We start from the raw sequence: 14,691 nt of genomic DNA, 5'->3' as shown, positions 1-14,691 counted from the left end.
AACATTTGACATCTGCAAAAATCAGTTCTCCTCAATGTATGTGAGAAAGGACCAGCACAGCCGTTCTGCGCTGAGCTACTCACAAGCATACTAGTGCTCCATTATCCACAGGAGACACAAATATACTGGTTCCTTATGACTGCAAATAGCCAAATATGGAAATTGTCTATCAAGCACCATAATAACCTCTTAACTCTTTTTGAACTGTCACAGAAAATATATTTTTCCTAAGAGGAAGTTATAATTTTAACAAAAAATTTTCTGTCACAGGTGATTAAGTGGCAATACCTCTCTCCTATGCCTTGGGCATATATAATTTCCATTCAGAGCACTTAGGAATGACCGCAACTTTCCACAAAACTGAAAACTGTCTGGGAAAACTGTCTGGGGAAGAATAATTCCCTGATTCCTCTGTCACCTTATTCTCTGTTGCATGCTTCTCCTTTTCCACTTTGGCCAGAGTCAGTTCAAGATCATCAATATCTTTCTTCAGCTCAGAGCACTCATCTTCAAGTTTCCTCTTCTTTGCTGTCAGCTCAGCATTCGTCTCCTCTTCATCCTCCATTCTTTCACTTAGTTCTTTAATTTTAGCTTCTAGCTGGATTTTACTTTTGATGAGTCCTTCACATCTCTCTTCAGCATCAGCTAGATTTTCACTCTCCTGTCAGAACATATTGAAGGCACGTTATATTTATCATAAAAATTACAAAAGGCAACATACGTTGTTCAAGCGCCATCTCCAGGAAATTGATTACACAAGTCAGGGCAGAATTTCCTATGCAAATCAAGTAATGCATACGATTTGATCATGAGGAAATTGTCCTGCTGAGTCATGGCTACGAAAGTGGACCATAATCCCATGGTAGAGACACTTCCTTTCAGCTGGTGAGATGGTTTGACTACAATACCATGCAATAGACTCACAGAGTTCATAGCAAGAAGCCTGCAAGGAATCAGTGGGATAAATAGGTGGGTAGCAAACTGGATTTCATGGAAGCATGATCTTAGATGTGGATTTATAAAACATACAGCATTTCAAAGTCATCTTTCATAGAGTGTTGGATGATTCTATCTTTAATAAGCTCCTCCAAGTCTAATGACACAGGTCAGACTATCTCTCCTCAAACTACTTCTTCCACTTTTTTCACATGAGGCTCACCTTCCTCCCATTATTCTCTAACCTCTCTCTCAGCCAAGATAGGGTCAGGCTCGACGTAAATTGTAGCCTGCAACTTTTACTGTAACTAAAATTTTGAGACTCATGATTAACAGATAAAATTTTGTCTAAATTAGTGCTACTATGATGTATTCTAGGCAGAATACCAGAAAAGGTATCTGTTGTCTCCCAGAAGAGTTATGGCTGAAAGCCATTGCTGCAGTAACAGAAGATGGTATGTTTAATTTTCTCTCAGATTCTGACTGAAACCCATAGCGCACTGAAAATCATGGCTAGTGAGTGTGCATCTTCTGAGGACAAACTTGGAGAAGATGGTGTGTGAGGAATCGTTCAAGCAGGGTTGATAGAAATTCCCCCAGGAAAATGGGACTTAGCGAGAAGACGGGAAGGACTCTTCCAGTACTGAAACAGTGAGAAACTGGGAGTCGAGAAAGAGTCAGACAACACACTTGAGGGCAATGGTCATACCTTAGGAGTTCTTTTACGTTCTAAAATCTGAAATCTGAGTGCTTTGAAAGGCATCCTAACCTGGAAGTTAGTTAACCTAGTTAAACCTGGGCTTCTTGGTTTTTTTGGCTTACCGTCATGAAGGGTTTAAAGTGAAGCCCCAGATGCTTGTAAACTAGGTGGGTTCTGGAGAACAGAGCATTAAGTACCAAGAAGGGTACAAAGAAACTCAGAAAACTGGGTGAGGTTAAGTTGAAGTTCTGAAGAAGGATTCAGGTAATGTATCTAATCTTCAGCATGCACAGTTACAGCCTCCGTGCTCGAAACAATACAGGACTTTTGTTGAAACCCAACTGTTTCAAAAGCACATGGAAACAAGTGACAGGTCCACTTGCACCAGACTGCCCTTGGCCACGTAGTATCTTATTACTTTTTAAAACCTGACAGTATTCCTGTCTTGTGCAATTTCAGTCTCTGCTCAGCAGTATTCCAGAGAAAAGCATCAGTCTTTGTTCCACAGTTTCAATCCTGTTTCTGACAGAAAAGCACCCCTGCCCTGGCTCCATATTATAATGGTCAGCAGATATGGAAACAGTCTGTATTTCATTCAGAATCAGATACCATTGTTATATATGGTATATATACATTGTATATACTGTGGAACATCTGATTCTTCCACTGGTGATTACTTAATAGTGAAGTGGGTTTACATGGGAGCCCAGTCAGAATTTCCTGTATTGCTACTGGTGGTAATGTTTTATATGTGCTTTGTACTCACTTTGCTTGGGTGTAAATGACAAGACCAGATACAAAAGTGGAGAATCTGGCCCTGTTACATGTCTGTTTATGAAGAACAATGGAAAAGAGAAGTGAAAGAGCAGCAGAATAAGAGGAAGTGTAGTGAATCTGAAAATGGAGGTTACTCACAGATTGAACCTGAAGCTGCAAGTCATTTTTCTCTTGCAACAGGGTCACCATTTTCTCCTCCAGCTCTTTCCTTTTTGCCTCACACTTTGCAAGCTCTTCCTTGGTTTTCTCAAACTCCTCCTTCATGTTGGCTATCTCCTTCTCAGATTCCGCACTCTTCAGCAAGGGCTTCATCTTGAAGTACAGCTTCATCCAAGGCCAGTGCTTGACGTTCATGAATGCTCTAACATTGTATTGGATGATATAAATGGATTCTCTGAAAACACATGAAAACATAGTTTATGAGGCTGGTGAGACTTGGGTTGGAAGCAGACTCTGATTACTGGCCACACAGCATCAGCATTTTCCTCAAGGAACTTTTGCATGACACTTTTTTCCTTACCTCCCTTGCTTTTATTAAAGAGTCATTTCTGGGCCCTTGATTGCAAAATGGCTGGTTCAGCAGCATAAACAATAACTATGTCTGGATAGAAGAGGGAGGAATACTCCAAAACAGACAAACTTCTCTGGCATGTTGCCTGGGGATCTCTGAGACTTTCCTCAGTCTCAAAGAAAGTGCAAGTGCTCTGGTGAATACCAGAGTGAAAACTGACATCCTTGAAGTACTGCTGCTGAGATTACAAATCTGGGAGTTACTGTCAATTGTGGAAACAGCAGCTTGATGCTTTTTGGGTCACTCAAAATAGCAAATACCATATTAGAAATTATTAAGACAGAAACTGAAAAAAAAAAAGAAATCTTTTTATGGTATTGAATGCAAAAGGATGTTGTTGATGCCCATAGTTCAAGGGGAGATTAAAGAATTCCTTGGAGAGTAATCCAGTAAGAGTTATTGAATTCTTAGAAACTATGCCTGGCTCAGGAAGCCCCTGAGCTAAATATGTACTGCAGAGGATTACAAATAAAAGTAGCTGGTTGGCAGAGCATCCTATACATTTATGCAATCCTTGCTCCCCCTAAAGCTTTCACTTGTCAACAACATTTGAGAAAGTTTGCTTGGCTCGCCCAGTGCTGCCACTCCTACACTCTAAATTTTGCATGATTCATCCCATCTCAAAGGAAGAGAGCTGAAATGGGAAGGGTCGAAAGTATGGAGTACTTTCTCTGTACAAGCTAGAATTATTCATCTTAGATGGTGGAGCCATGAAAGAAAATTAAAGAGAAGGAGAGCAGAGAGTGGTTATATGCCATTCCTTACAAAACCAATGTGATCCAATGAAATTATCAGACAACATGTTCAAAACAGACAAATTTTAGCACTTGTTCAGTTGGCTCTCTCTGTCACAGGGTTCTTTAAAGGTTGAAAATAGTAAGTGCATTCATGGAGAAAAGGTTCATTGTTAAATACTAAATATCATGGTCCAGCTGCATGGTCCAATTGCTAGAATTTGGGAGGCTATAACAAGTAAACTGTTAGTTTGTGCTTGCTCTGTTTCCCCTAGTCTTTCTAATGGTCTTTCCTGAGGACAGTTTTTTTGCATGAGACAGTATACTGCATTGCTGGATTTTTGGTCTGACACAGTATGATTGTTAGCATTTTCTTATATTACCTTCTTTCATTCATCTTTTTAAATTCAGTTCTCATGAGGTACCCTCTGCACATAGCTTGTGTATGAGTGATGAGGCTCACAAGCTTCTCATCTCTCATCTCTTCTAGGAGTCCCAGGAGACCTGCCTTGAAGAACACCTAGAACATAAAAGAGGGTCAAATAGTTTCAGGCTTAGATAGATACACAACTGTTGGCCGCTGATGCAGGGTAGTACAAGGCAGTTTTGGAAAAATACCTGCAGAGTAAAGGTTTAACAGCTAGAGAAATTTTTTGTCATTCATATCCTCAGTGTTGCTTCATGACAAGTCACTCTATGTATGATCTAATCACATTATTGCAGTATTAGTGGATGCCTGCTCAAGCGTAGGTTGTGGAAGATCTAGCTCATCAGTAGTTACTAAAACAAAGAGTTAACTTTCAACTTAGTACTATATCCTGCTCTGTCTCTTAGCTGTACTCTACCTTTCTATGTCAGGCTCAAGATTTGCTCTGTGAACTGACTTAGAGATGGCTGGAGAAGCATACGTAATGATGTCTGTTCAGTAGTGTAGGTGATTGGGTTTTTGTCCAGAGATAGTACTGCCTTGGTTGTGCTGATCAAAGAATCAGTGTCCCACCTAACGCTGCTCTGGATATGTAAGATAGACTTGTGTGTGTGCCTAAGTCCACTGAAAAGTCTGACTGTCCAAAGTTGTCTGAGCCTGTCTAACATGCACTGATATAAATTAGTTCAACTGGTAGGAGAAAGGGGCAGCACTAGTTCTAGTTGCAGCCATGCTGGGTCATTCTGGGAGTGTGGTGTTCCCAGGGCTACCGCTCACATATACCCCCAGAACCAGACAAGTTTTCTGTACTCCTTCTTGCTAGTGGTGTACTTTGTTTCTAATAATCATGAAGGCTGATTTCATATGCAAGAAATACTTTCAACACACAAAATTTTTTGCCATTAATTATACTCACTCTTCCACAAGGACTTTACCTTGGTGTGGCCAAATCTGTATTGGTTGTGGTCAACATCAATGGAGGAAAGAAGCTTTTCTGAAGCCTTTTTGCTGTCAATGAATTGGCCTTCTGGAATGGCTGAGGCATTAAGAATCTTGTACCTGTGGTAAGACAGGTTGCAAGGACTGGTTGCAAACGGGGTGAAGAAAATAAGATCCATCGTATATCATAAAATACACAGAAGCTGAGCTATCTGAAAGTGGCTGAATATGCCATCTGAAATCTAGACAGTCTTGGCTGAACAGAACGTGATGACAAGGGGACACATCTACTCTTCAGAGGAATCTGTTGGCTGTGTAACAACACAGTATGTTGTTACAATCAAAATTAATGTGCATACTTAAGAGTGTCTGCAAGTCCAGGAATTAGAAGGAACATAGTGAGAACATGTCAACCTCTTCTCATCTTATTTCATTGATGAGAAGAACGCTACTCATATTAAAGCTGAAGATATATTAAAACTACTAACAAAAATCAGCTATATTCCAACGGGAGTACAGATCTTGCACAGCTCATAGTCTCTAGAAGTTGTACCACTGAATCCTTGAGTTTGGACTAAAAATGGCATGGTATTATTCTGTGAATGCTAACAGCAGTCTTAGCATTTTGCAAGGTAACTGATTAAGGTAATCCTGTGTCATGGACAGGACCACCTAATCCTTCTAAAGTGGTTTCTTGAGATACATCAATGAGGATGTGTGACTGTACACTGGAGCACTTTTTATTCTCAAGTCTACCTTAAAAGAGAATATGAAAAATCAAGACAGTGATAATGGTGCAGTGAATTTATTGTCTGTTTTAGGCTTCCATTGTAGTTCCTCCTGAACTTCAGCATATTTCCTTTGAACTATAAAGCACTTTGTGGTTCTGGACCATGGCCGTTATGGATAGATTCCTTCACCTGTCACATCAAATTATGATTTGACAATTGAGACCAGCTAATGCCTTACTGAACATCAGGTTGCAGGGCATTTTCAGAGAGGTCTTGGGTCCTTTTCACACCAGTTCAGCATGGAAGATGCTACATTTAATTATACATTTTATTATAACAGCAGCCAGTTCTAATTCAGCACTTTATAGCAACTGTGCTCCCATAAAAGATGAGGAAAACAAGGCACAGGATGCAGGCCAGTGACAGAGCCCCTGCAAAGCCTTGGATTTTTGAATGCTTAGTCAGTTCACTGCAAGGAGGCTGCGCTGACGTGCATTGTTTTTGTATCTATACTCTGGGAGACTTACAAAGAGCAGTCTATAATGCCACTTAATTCGTTACACTACAAGCATTTTGCATCTCTTTGACTATGTTGTCTACATGTAGACATGTAGGGCATTGACTACAGTTTAGAAATGATACTGGTTCTGATGAATCAAGAAATCTTTTGTCTGATCAAAGAAGGAAAGACGAGAGTGACCTAAGACAGTATTAATGACTTGGTTCCCTCAAATGCCACTAATCTAGTCTGATTCAGAGGGTGTGTCTCCATGAGGTCACCAGACTTGTCACCTGAGTTGTGGGTTTACTGTCCGTTTATCTTAACAGACAGTAATAACTGAAGACCTACCGTTGCTTAAAGTCCACATAAAGGATTCTGCTTGGAAACCCCTTCCTGCAAATTCGGATGCCTTCTAGAACCCCATTGCACCGCAGCTGATGCATCACCAAGTAATGGTCCATTTCACCTTAAACAAAATACATCCATCATGACTCTCCTTTTCTTCCAAAGAGCCTCTATGTGTATTAACATTCCAGAATGACCTCCCTTTTTTTTGATAAAATTCAACCAGTTCTTGATTAAAGATGCAGGAAGGGAAGACAAAACATGCCTTCAATTCATACAAGTTGCAGAGCGCTGCTTCAGTGAGCTGAGCTTTACTAAGAACGCTGGGGCTGGCAGTGCTTGTGAATCGCCAATGGCCAAAAGGCATAAGGCCACATTACTCAAAAATGGCAGGAGAGTGCTTTAGGAGACCAGCTGAAAAATATTCAACAGCATTAGCATCCTCATTGGATGTAGGTAGAGGTGGCACAGAGTGTAGTACCATCTAGACAATCAGCTCTTCACGTTATGTAAGATTTTACGTTGGATCTGCCGTGCAAGTATTGACTATACTCAAACTTGATTAGATTTGATAGATAGATAGATTTCAACACAGGAGTGGATAAGCAGGTTGCTTAAAGCTCTCTGTCTGCCTTTAGAGGACAGTTGATTAAAATTGGAAGAATTATCTTTCTCCTCCTAAAATATCTATTGGATATAATAATCAACTGTATTTCTAAGTCTTATTCCCAAATATTACAAACAAAGTACAACTGGCAGAATAAAACCCTCTTGGAATCACTTTGTCATGCAGAAATTTCCACCAGCTGCCAGAGACATTAACTAGTACAGGATGGTCCATACCCCTAGCTTCACTTTTCAGTGTAATCAATAAAGGTGTACCCAAAGGAATTGCTAGAAAACTTGAGCATAAGCAGCCTAAAACCAGCTAAAAATCAGAAGATATCCAGTTTCTCTTCCTTCACTTCACCATCCTTAATTTTGCACACACAGTACTGCTTTTCTTTTTCTTAAAAGGCAAAAGTCAAGATTCCCTCTGAGTCACCTCTGTCAAAACAATCAACTGAACATTAAAATGACAGCCATATCTGGCAAAATCATTCATTCAAATATGCTTTTCTATTTTAGTAAGTTTCCTTTATTTACCCCTTACACCTTCTCCACTGTCAAGACCCCAGTGGGATTCCTCTTCCTTCACTTTAGGATATGAAGTGTGGACATTTCCATTTGGGCTTCATTTATAGCCAGTGGAGTGAAACAATTTCTTCTAGGATGTGATTCATCTTATCCTAAGATAGATGTATAAAAGGGGCCAGATGAGTCATACCTTAAAATGCCAGTTTCTCTCCACTGAATATAAAAGGAGTTTAGATGAATAGCTGAAATGTGAATGTCATACATATATGTGTTGCTTAAATCCTGGTTGTGGGCTTCAGGGTTACACAGAGAGACATAAACAAGAAAGGTAAGAAACGTTCTGAAATTGGTCTTTTGTTTCCTGAGCAGATTAAACAAATGCTAAGCTCCTGTTTCCTGGTACTCATGTTGCATCCACTACATTCTACCAGTATCTACCTTATCATTCTACCAGTATCAGACCTCATAATGATTAGACTACTAAAACCCACACAGGCAAGTCTCTCCCCAATTCAAGTACTTTAATTTAATGGCACATGAAAATACTCCCAAACTTGACTGTTCTTGGAGACTAAACTCTATGTGAGAGTTTAATATTTAATTAAATAAAGGAAAAAAAGTAACTTTATATCAAAATGCTTTCCAAGTGCTAGCAGCACCCAGTAGCTTGTACACGGAATTCTACAAATGATATATGATTTCTTTGATAGTCCTCCAGCTCAGTGAATCAGATCCTAACACTGAATATTTGGAAATGGTAAGTGGTCTTGGGCTGAACCCAACAGTTCTGAATGACACAGTGGTCCTTAAAACTAGGCATTTGTTAGGGATTTGCTAATGCTGTAACCCACAACAGACAATTTCATCTGCAATCAATCCCATCTTTATCATCTTAAGCTCTGTACGCGCATTAAGCAAAGATGGGTAAGTGTTGTGGACCATGTAATGCTCAAAATTTTACAGTCACAGTGAACAATCCAAGAAGGTTTACTTGGGCAATGTCCTGCAGGCCAACCCCCACAAGAATTTCACATGTAAAGGGGCTGTTCTGGAAGAAGTTGGTGTGGAAGCTAAGCAAGACAATTCCCGTCAGTCCCATGTCTTTAGAGGTTAATGACAGACTTACCAGGTGTCTTGGTCTCGTTAGGAATCAGGCAACGCACAAAGTGAGGATGGGTACTTCTCAGGTTAGTCATCAACTTGTTTAGATTTTCCTGTGATAGAACAAAATATGGGTTTGAGCTTTGAGCTACAAAGCTTTTGCATTCTTATTCAAATGTCAAGGAGTTATAGAATCACAGAATGGTTTGGATTGGAAGGGACCTTTGAAAATCATTGAGTCTAGCACCCCTGCCATGATCTTCAACTAGATCAGGTTGCTCAGAGCCCCTCCAATCTGACCTTGAACACTTCCAGTGATGGAGCATCCACAACTTCTCTGGGCAACTTCCAGAGTGTCTCACCACTGTCATCGTAAAAAAATTTCTTCCTTATAGCCAATCTAAACCTACCCTCTTTCAGTTTAAAACCGTTGCCTCTTGGCCTGTCACTACAGGCCCTGGTAAAAAGTCTTTCTCCGTCCTTCGCATAAGTCCACTTTGTATATTGAAAGGCTGCAATAAGGTGTCCCTGGAGCCTTCTCTTCCCCAGGCTGAACAACCCCAACTCTCTCAGCTTTTCTTCATAGGAGAGGTGTTCCAGCCCTCGGATCATTTTTGTGGAAGCATGGCTCATTTAAAAGGAAATTCACATACCCTGAACACAGCAGACACCGTCTGGAAAGAGCCCCCCTTCTTCTTGGCACCTTTCTTGCCACCACCACTGTCACCTTGGAAGAAGTAGATAGGAGGTCGAAGGGTTAGAGTAAGCAGTATGTTTTGTAGGCCTCACCTTCCTTTCTTTGGTCATGGGTAAATAAAATAATTAATTTTTAATTTTAAATACTGACCCACTGCTGCATGAGAGTTTTAGTGAACTGCTGCTAGCTGGTTGCTGATCAGTGTATGGTATATTTGGTCTCAGATGCATGATTTAGGTTGCATCATAATGTATATGGCTTTGGTGGTATGGAACACTGTGGCCTAACATAAGTTTCATAACAGTGTACTCTGTGCAACTAGTCACATTGCTTTTACTTATAGACATAGCCCCATTTTTTTTTTTTAATTAGGTGAAAGGCCACAAGAATGTGGCTCAGCAGTGGATATCTGTTTATCAGTGCAGTGAAGTCTTCTTTAGAAAAATCTCCTAATCCAATGTTCCAGGTGAAGAATAGGGATCTATTCTGAGTTATGGCAGCCCCAAGGAGGAAGCAAATTATAGTCTCAGGAATACAAGTCCAAGAAGCTCAGTGTCTTTTCATATTTGCTGCACTGTTGAAGCCAATTAAATCGAGACTTAAATGGAGTCTTTGTGCTCCAAACTATCCAAAATTTTATCCCTACAACCTTTTCTTCTCACCTTACTTATGTTGATGATACCTGCAAGGACCACAGCTGACTCATCCCCAGTATTTCCTAGGAGCTTGCTCAGACACATTGTTGTGTCAGCCAAACTGAACTGCAGGAAAGCCCCCATGCAGTACTCTTTTGAGCCTCAGACCCTGCTGTCCATATACCTGATGGCTGAGTTTACCACTACTACTGTATACTGCCTCTTCTTTTTGCCCAGCATCCAGGCTGCCAGAATATTGGGGTTTTTTGTAGAAAACTGTGTGGCCATTTTTGGTAAGGTAGACCTATTGACTGTCCAACTTGATGGTCTTCAGCCACAAATAAGGGCAAGAGGTTGGACTGCTCTCTGATGCCCTTAGAGGACTTCTAAATTATATTCTCTGTCTCTGTCATTTTCCCTTGCAACATCAAGACTGCTCAGCTGGATATGAAATAGTTCCATGGTCTCCTTTTAGTTCTTCCAGTTCACTTCAAGAAACAAAACTCTGTCCCCAAAGACTATAAAGTGCTTGCACTTTGCACATATATTTGGCACCTGTCTAGAAGACGAGTAAGCATGCACATGATTCACAACACAGTAAGTCAGGAAACATACACCTCCTGTCATTTTGTTTTGGACTTGCTGAGTTTTTTTTCTCTGCACCGCATGCATGTGGTGATTTCGGCAGTTCTGCATGTTGGTATCTTAGTTTTGGCATATTTGGGTGCACACAAGAACAAGGTCACATTAGGGGATGATAGAGAGTCTAGAGTATACCACAGAGAGGAGAAACAGAAGTAGACTTTAGTTGATTCTTGCCTTATTGATCATCACTGAAAAAGCACTTACTTGTTTCTGCACCAGCATAGTTAGAGAAAAGGAAGGACAGCAGTTTCAAAGATGATTTCTGATACAGCCCCACAACAGTTTCATTCAAGGGATCCTTGTTCTTGTCTAGCCAGCCAGAGATGTTGTAGTCCACGGTGCCAGCGTAGTGCATCAGTGAAAAGTGGGCCTCAGCTTTGCCTTTGACAGGCTTGGGCTTCTGGAAGTTGTTGGACTTGCCCAGATGCTGGTCATAGAGCTTGTTCTTGAAAGAGGTGTCAGTTGCCTTGGGGAACATGCACTCCTCTTCCAGGATGGAGAAGATGCCCATGGGCTGGGAGAAATATGAATACATGAAGAAGGTAAGCGGTGGGGAGAGGAAAAGTAAATAAAATGTCACCTTGCATATGATTTGTGGCTTATTTCAGTGACTGTAATTTGTACTGCACAAGTTCTTGATACATTGCTAGTTACTATAATAATCAGGCAAACTATAATTAGTCTGTGTTGCTCAAGCTACTACCCATCAACGTGGCAACTGGACGATACTGTTTACATGCATCTTTGAATGAAAGGCTATATATACGTATTATAATAAATTGTTTCAATCATCTTTACCCTACATCGTTAGGAAATAGGTCTCAGCGTCCCATTTGCGGGACTGATGCTGTTGTGTATGTCTGTTACAAGTCATCAGGTTGCAATTGTCAATGTGAACTTCATTTGATGGCTCCTTAGGAATGTGCATAGATAACTAATATCTAACAACTCCTGTCTCCAGTGAATGTGCATGATGGATCAGATTTTCCTCACCTTACATGGACTGTACATGGCAATAATGTGGCTCTTTAGAACACCCATAGACTTTTAATTTGTCTCAGGATTGTATTTAAAATTGGAAGTATTTCAATACAGAGATGTAGGCACATTCTCAGTGACATCAGAGCTTTCATCTGAACTGCATTAGGTATCTTCTGATAGTGCATATAAGCACATGTCCTCTGATTTTGCTGGAGACACTGATGTGACGTCCACTTCATTGGCCTAGAGAGAATTCTAGGAGTTCATTCTTTGTATGACCCTTTTCTTTTTTTTTTAATTTAATAAGATGCCATTAGATGCCTGCATCTGATTTCAGCTAGATAGCTGCCAGAGCTAGAATCAGGGATCCTCCAGAGCAGCAGCAACCACAGGAGGTGGATGTTGGGCAGAAATGCCATGTTTTGAATGAAGATTTTGCCCTCTAGGTGTGGCTGCTATGTGAGAGCTCTGGGGTCAGCATTCATCTTGCCTAATTGTAGGTGTCTATAAAACAGAATCTAGATCTGAGTTAGCTGTCCAGATTGCTCTTCTATAATGGAAGCATTATAAAGACATTTCACAGAATCACTAACAGAACATACTTTATAAGGAGATGATTTGCATCCTAGAAGTGTCTATTTCTTTCCTGTCATTACAAAAGAGACTACAGCGTTAGATCAGCGTAGGTGTTCTGATTCCTCTGGCTCTAATACTCTGTATTGCATAGGTATGAGACACAAGATGTGTGGACACTGAACAGTAAGTGTGGATTTTGTGTGTTAAATATAGCAATAGGCAATAGGCACTAGCTGTGAATGGTAGTGTTGCCTGTAGGTGCTGCTATATGGTGGGAAGTGTGGGAGGTTAGCAAGAAATGTGAGGCTTGTGTGCAAAGGCATAACCCATGGATACGAATATTAAGCAGTGAACATGCATATGGGATCGCCGAATCAGTCACTGGGCACTGGCATGAATGATAATACTGGGAGCAGATACCTGTATGCTCCTGAGAAGGAAGATGTTTGGGTATGTGCATATTGGATTTGCACATGATGTGTAAGTGTTGTGCACAACCACTGGACAGTGGCTTGTAACATAGCAGTGAGGGGTTAATTCCCATTAAGATCCCCAGTGCAGTAGCAGCGGGCAGAGACAGAGGGGCCAGAAAGAGTTGTGTTGCTAGAACCAAGAACTTAATTCTATCCATTACTGCAAGGAGTAAGACTTGAGGTTCACCTTACTGTTGAAGGCAGTCTTGTTAAAGGCACCAAAATTAACATCATGTACCCCCTCTCCCTTCCACCCCAGCCATGTTGTTCAGGAAATCATTGTTTGTGCGAGGCAGCCTGTCATTCCAAAAGCTTTGGTTTTATATACTGCCTCTTCTTATGTGAGAGGGTTATTCAACGGTAATGTCAATTTATTAAGAATGACTGGACTAAAATAAATGACCATGAAAGAAATGTTCTCTCCTAAAATGAAAAGATTTCCTCTACCTTTTCAATGAGCTCAATACAGGCAGCTAGGTCCATCCCAAAGTCAATGAACTCCCATTCAATTCCTTCCTTCTTGTACTCCTCCTGCTCCAGCACAAACATGTGGTGGTTGAAGAACTGTTGCAGTTTCTCATTGGTGAAGTTGATGCACAGCTGCTCCAGGCTGTTGAACTGCAAATTCAAAATATAAAAAAATGCCAGTTCGTTTGGAAAAGTCATCAATGGGCAAGCATACCTACTGTAACTCACATCAAAAATTTCAAAGCCAGCAATGTCCAGGACACCAATGAAATGCTGTCTGGGCTGCTTTGTATCCAGCTGTTGGTTGATTCGAATAACCATCCATAGGAACATCTTCTCATAGACTGATTTAGCCAATGCACCCACTGAATTGTATACCTGTAAGAAACACAGCCATGGCAGTAATGAAAGTTGAGTTAGCTGTAAAGTTGAAAGAACTATCTGAACAAAATGAAAAGCTGATCAGCTGTCTAGGTACCTGTTGGACATTTTGTCCTTTAGTTACATACTCATTCCCGACTTTCACCCTGGGATAGCATAAAGCCTTGAGCAAATCAGCAGAATTCAGACCCATCAGGTAGCTAGCTTTGTCAGCCACTAGGATCAGAGACAGCAAATGAGTTCAAAAGAGACAAAGAAAGGTGTCCTGGATGTCTAGGATGTTTCTGTTACAAAGAGCCTACTTTTGGTGCTACTCAAATGCACCTATTGTCAAGGGAAGCTCCTCTCCAGTCCCATGGAGAATGTTTTTCCTCCAACACAGGCATTGTCTGTTCTACGCCTGGAGGGCTGCAGCAGTGCTTCAGCTTTATGACTCTCCGTTTCCTTGCGGAGCATAAATTAAATCATTGACTTTGTGGAACTTGCAACAAACTTTAAAAAATTAGTGTCTGGAAGGGAAAATCATTCTCAAAGCGTTGGGCACTTTATGGGACGGGGTTGCTAGCTTGTCTCCTGGTGCAGCTGACAAGCAAACTCTGCAGTCAACACCACCTTCTGTGCTGTCCGGCTCCGCCTGCTCCTCCCGCTGCTTCTGCTTGAACTTCATGTTCCCGTAATGCATGATGGCCCCCGTGAGCTTGTACATCCCCACCTTCTCATCTGGGCTGAAGCCCAGGATGTCCACGGCGCTCTGCAGAGGCAACAGGCAAGTCGGGGAAGGTCAGAGAAGCACAAGGGCTGAAGCAGAAGGTGCTGTTAACAGGCACGTGTGCTGTGATGGGAAGGTGGGGTTTCTCCCCCTGCTTCCCTGCCCGCACCCTGCCTCCCTGCCCGAGCGTGTGCAGCACCGGGCCGGCCCCGCGGCCGCTGCGGGG

General features: G+C 41.3%; 1 protein-coding gene across 1 annotated transcript in view; it reads right to left on the bottom strand.

The window, feature by feature from the left end:
* Nucleotides 1-14,507, bottom strand: part of LOC104069618 (myosin-3-like) — a gene marked incomplete at its 5' end in the record, with an annotated part of 29,813 nt that extends 15,306 nt beyond the window's left edge. The window contains 12 exons of the mRNA XM_009584692.1: nucleotides 419-661; nucleotides 2,552-2,807; nucleotides 4,102-4,238; nucleotides 5,081-5,204; nucleotides 6,666-6,783; nucleotides 8,926-9,013; nucleotides 9,554-9,627; nucleotides 11,082-11,391; nucleotides 13,355-13,525; nucleotides 13,604-13,753; nucleotides 13,854-13,972; nucleotides 14,369-14,507. Coding sequence (XP_009582987.1) covers nucleotides 419-661; nucleotides 2,552-2,807; nucleotides 4,102-4,238; nucleotides 5,081-5,204; nucleotides 6,666-6,783; nucleotides 8,926-9,013; nucleotides 9,554-9,627; nucleotides 11,082-11,391; nucleotides 13,355-13,525; nucleotides 13,604-13,753; nucleotides 13,854-13,972; nucleotides 14,369-14,507 — 1,929 coding nt within the window. The remainder of the gene's footprint in view (nucleotides 1-418; nucleotides 662-2,551; nucleotides 2,808-4,101; nucleotides 4,239-5,080; nucleotides 5,205-6,665; nucleotides 6,784-8,925; nucleotides 9,014-9,553; nucleotides 9,628-11,081; nucleotides 11,392-13,354; nucleotides 13,526-13,603; nucleotides 13,754-13,853; nucleotides 13,973-14,368) is intronic.
* Nucleotides 14,508-14,691: the final 184 nt, after the last annotated feature.

This window comes from Fulmarus glacialis, unplaced genomic scaffold (assembly GCF_000690835.1).
Source record: "Fulmarus glacialis isolate BGI_N327 unplaced genomic scaffold, ASM69083v1 scaffold25699, whole genome shotgun sequence".
In the NCBI taxonomy this organism is placed as follows: Eukaryota; Metazoa; Chordata; class Aves; order Procellariiformes; family Procellariidae; genus Fulmarus; species Fulmarus glacialis.
The sequence above is the reverse complement of the archived record's forward strand: the minus strand, read 5'-3'. Positions and strand labels throughout refer to the sequence as shown.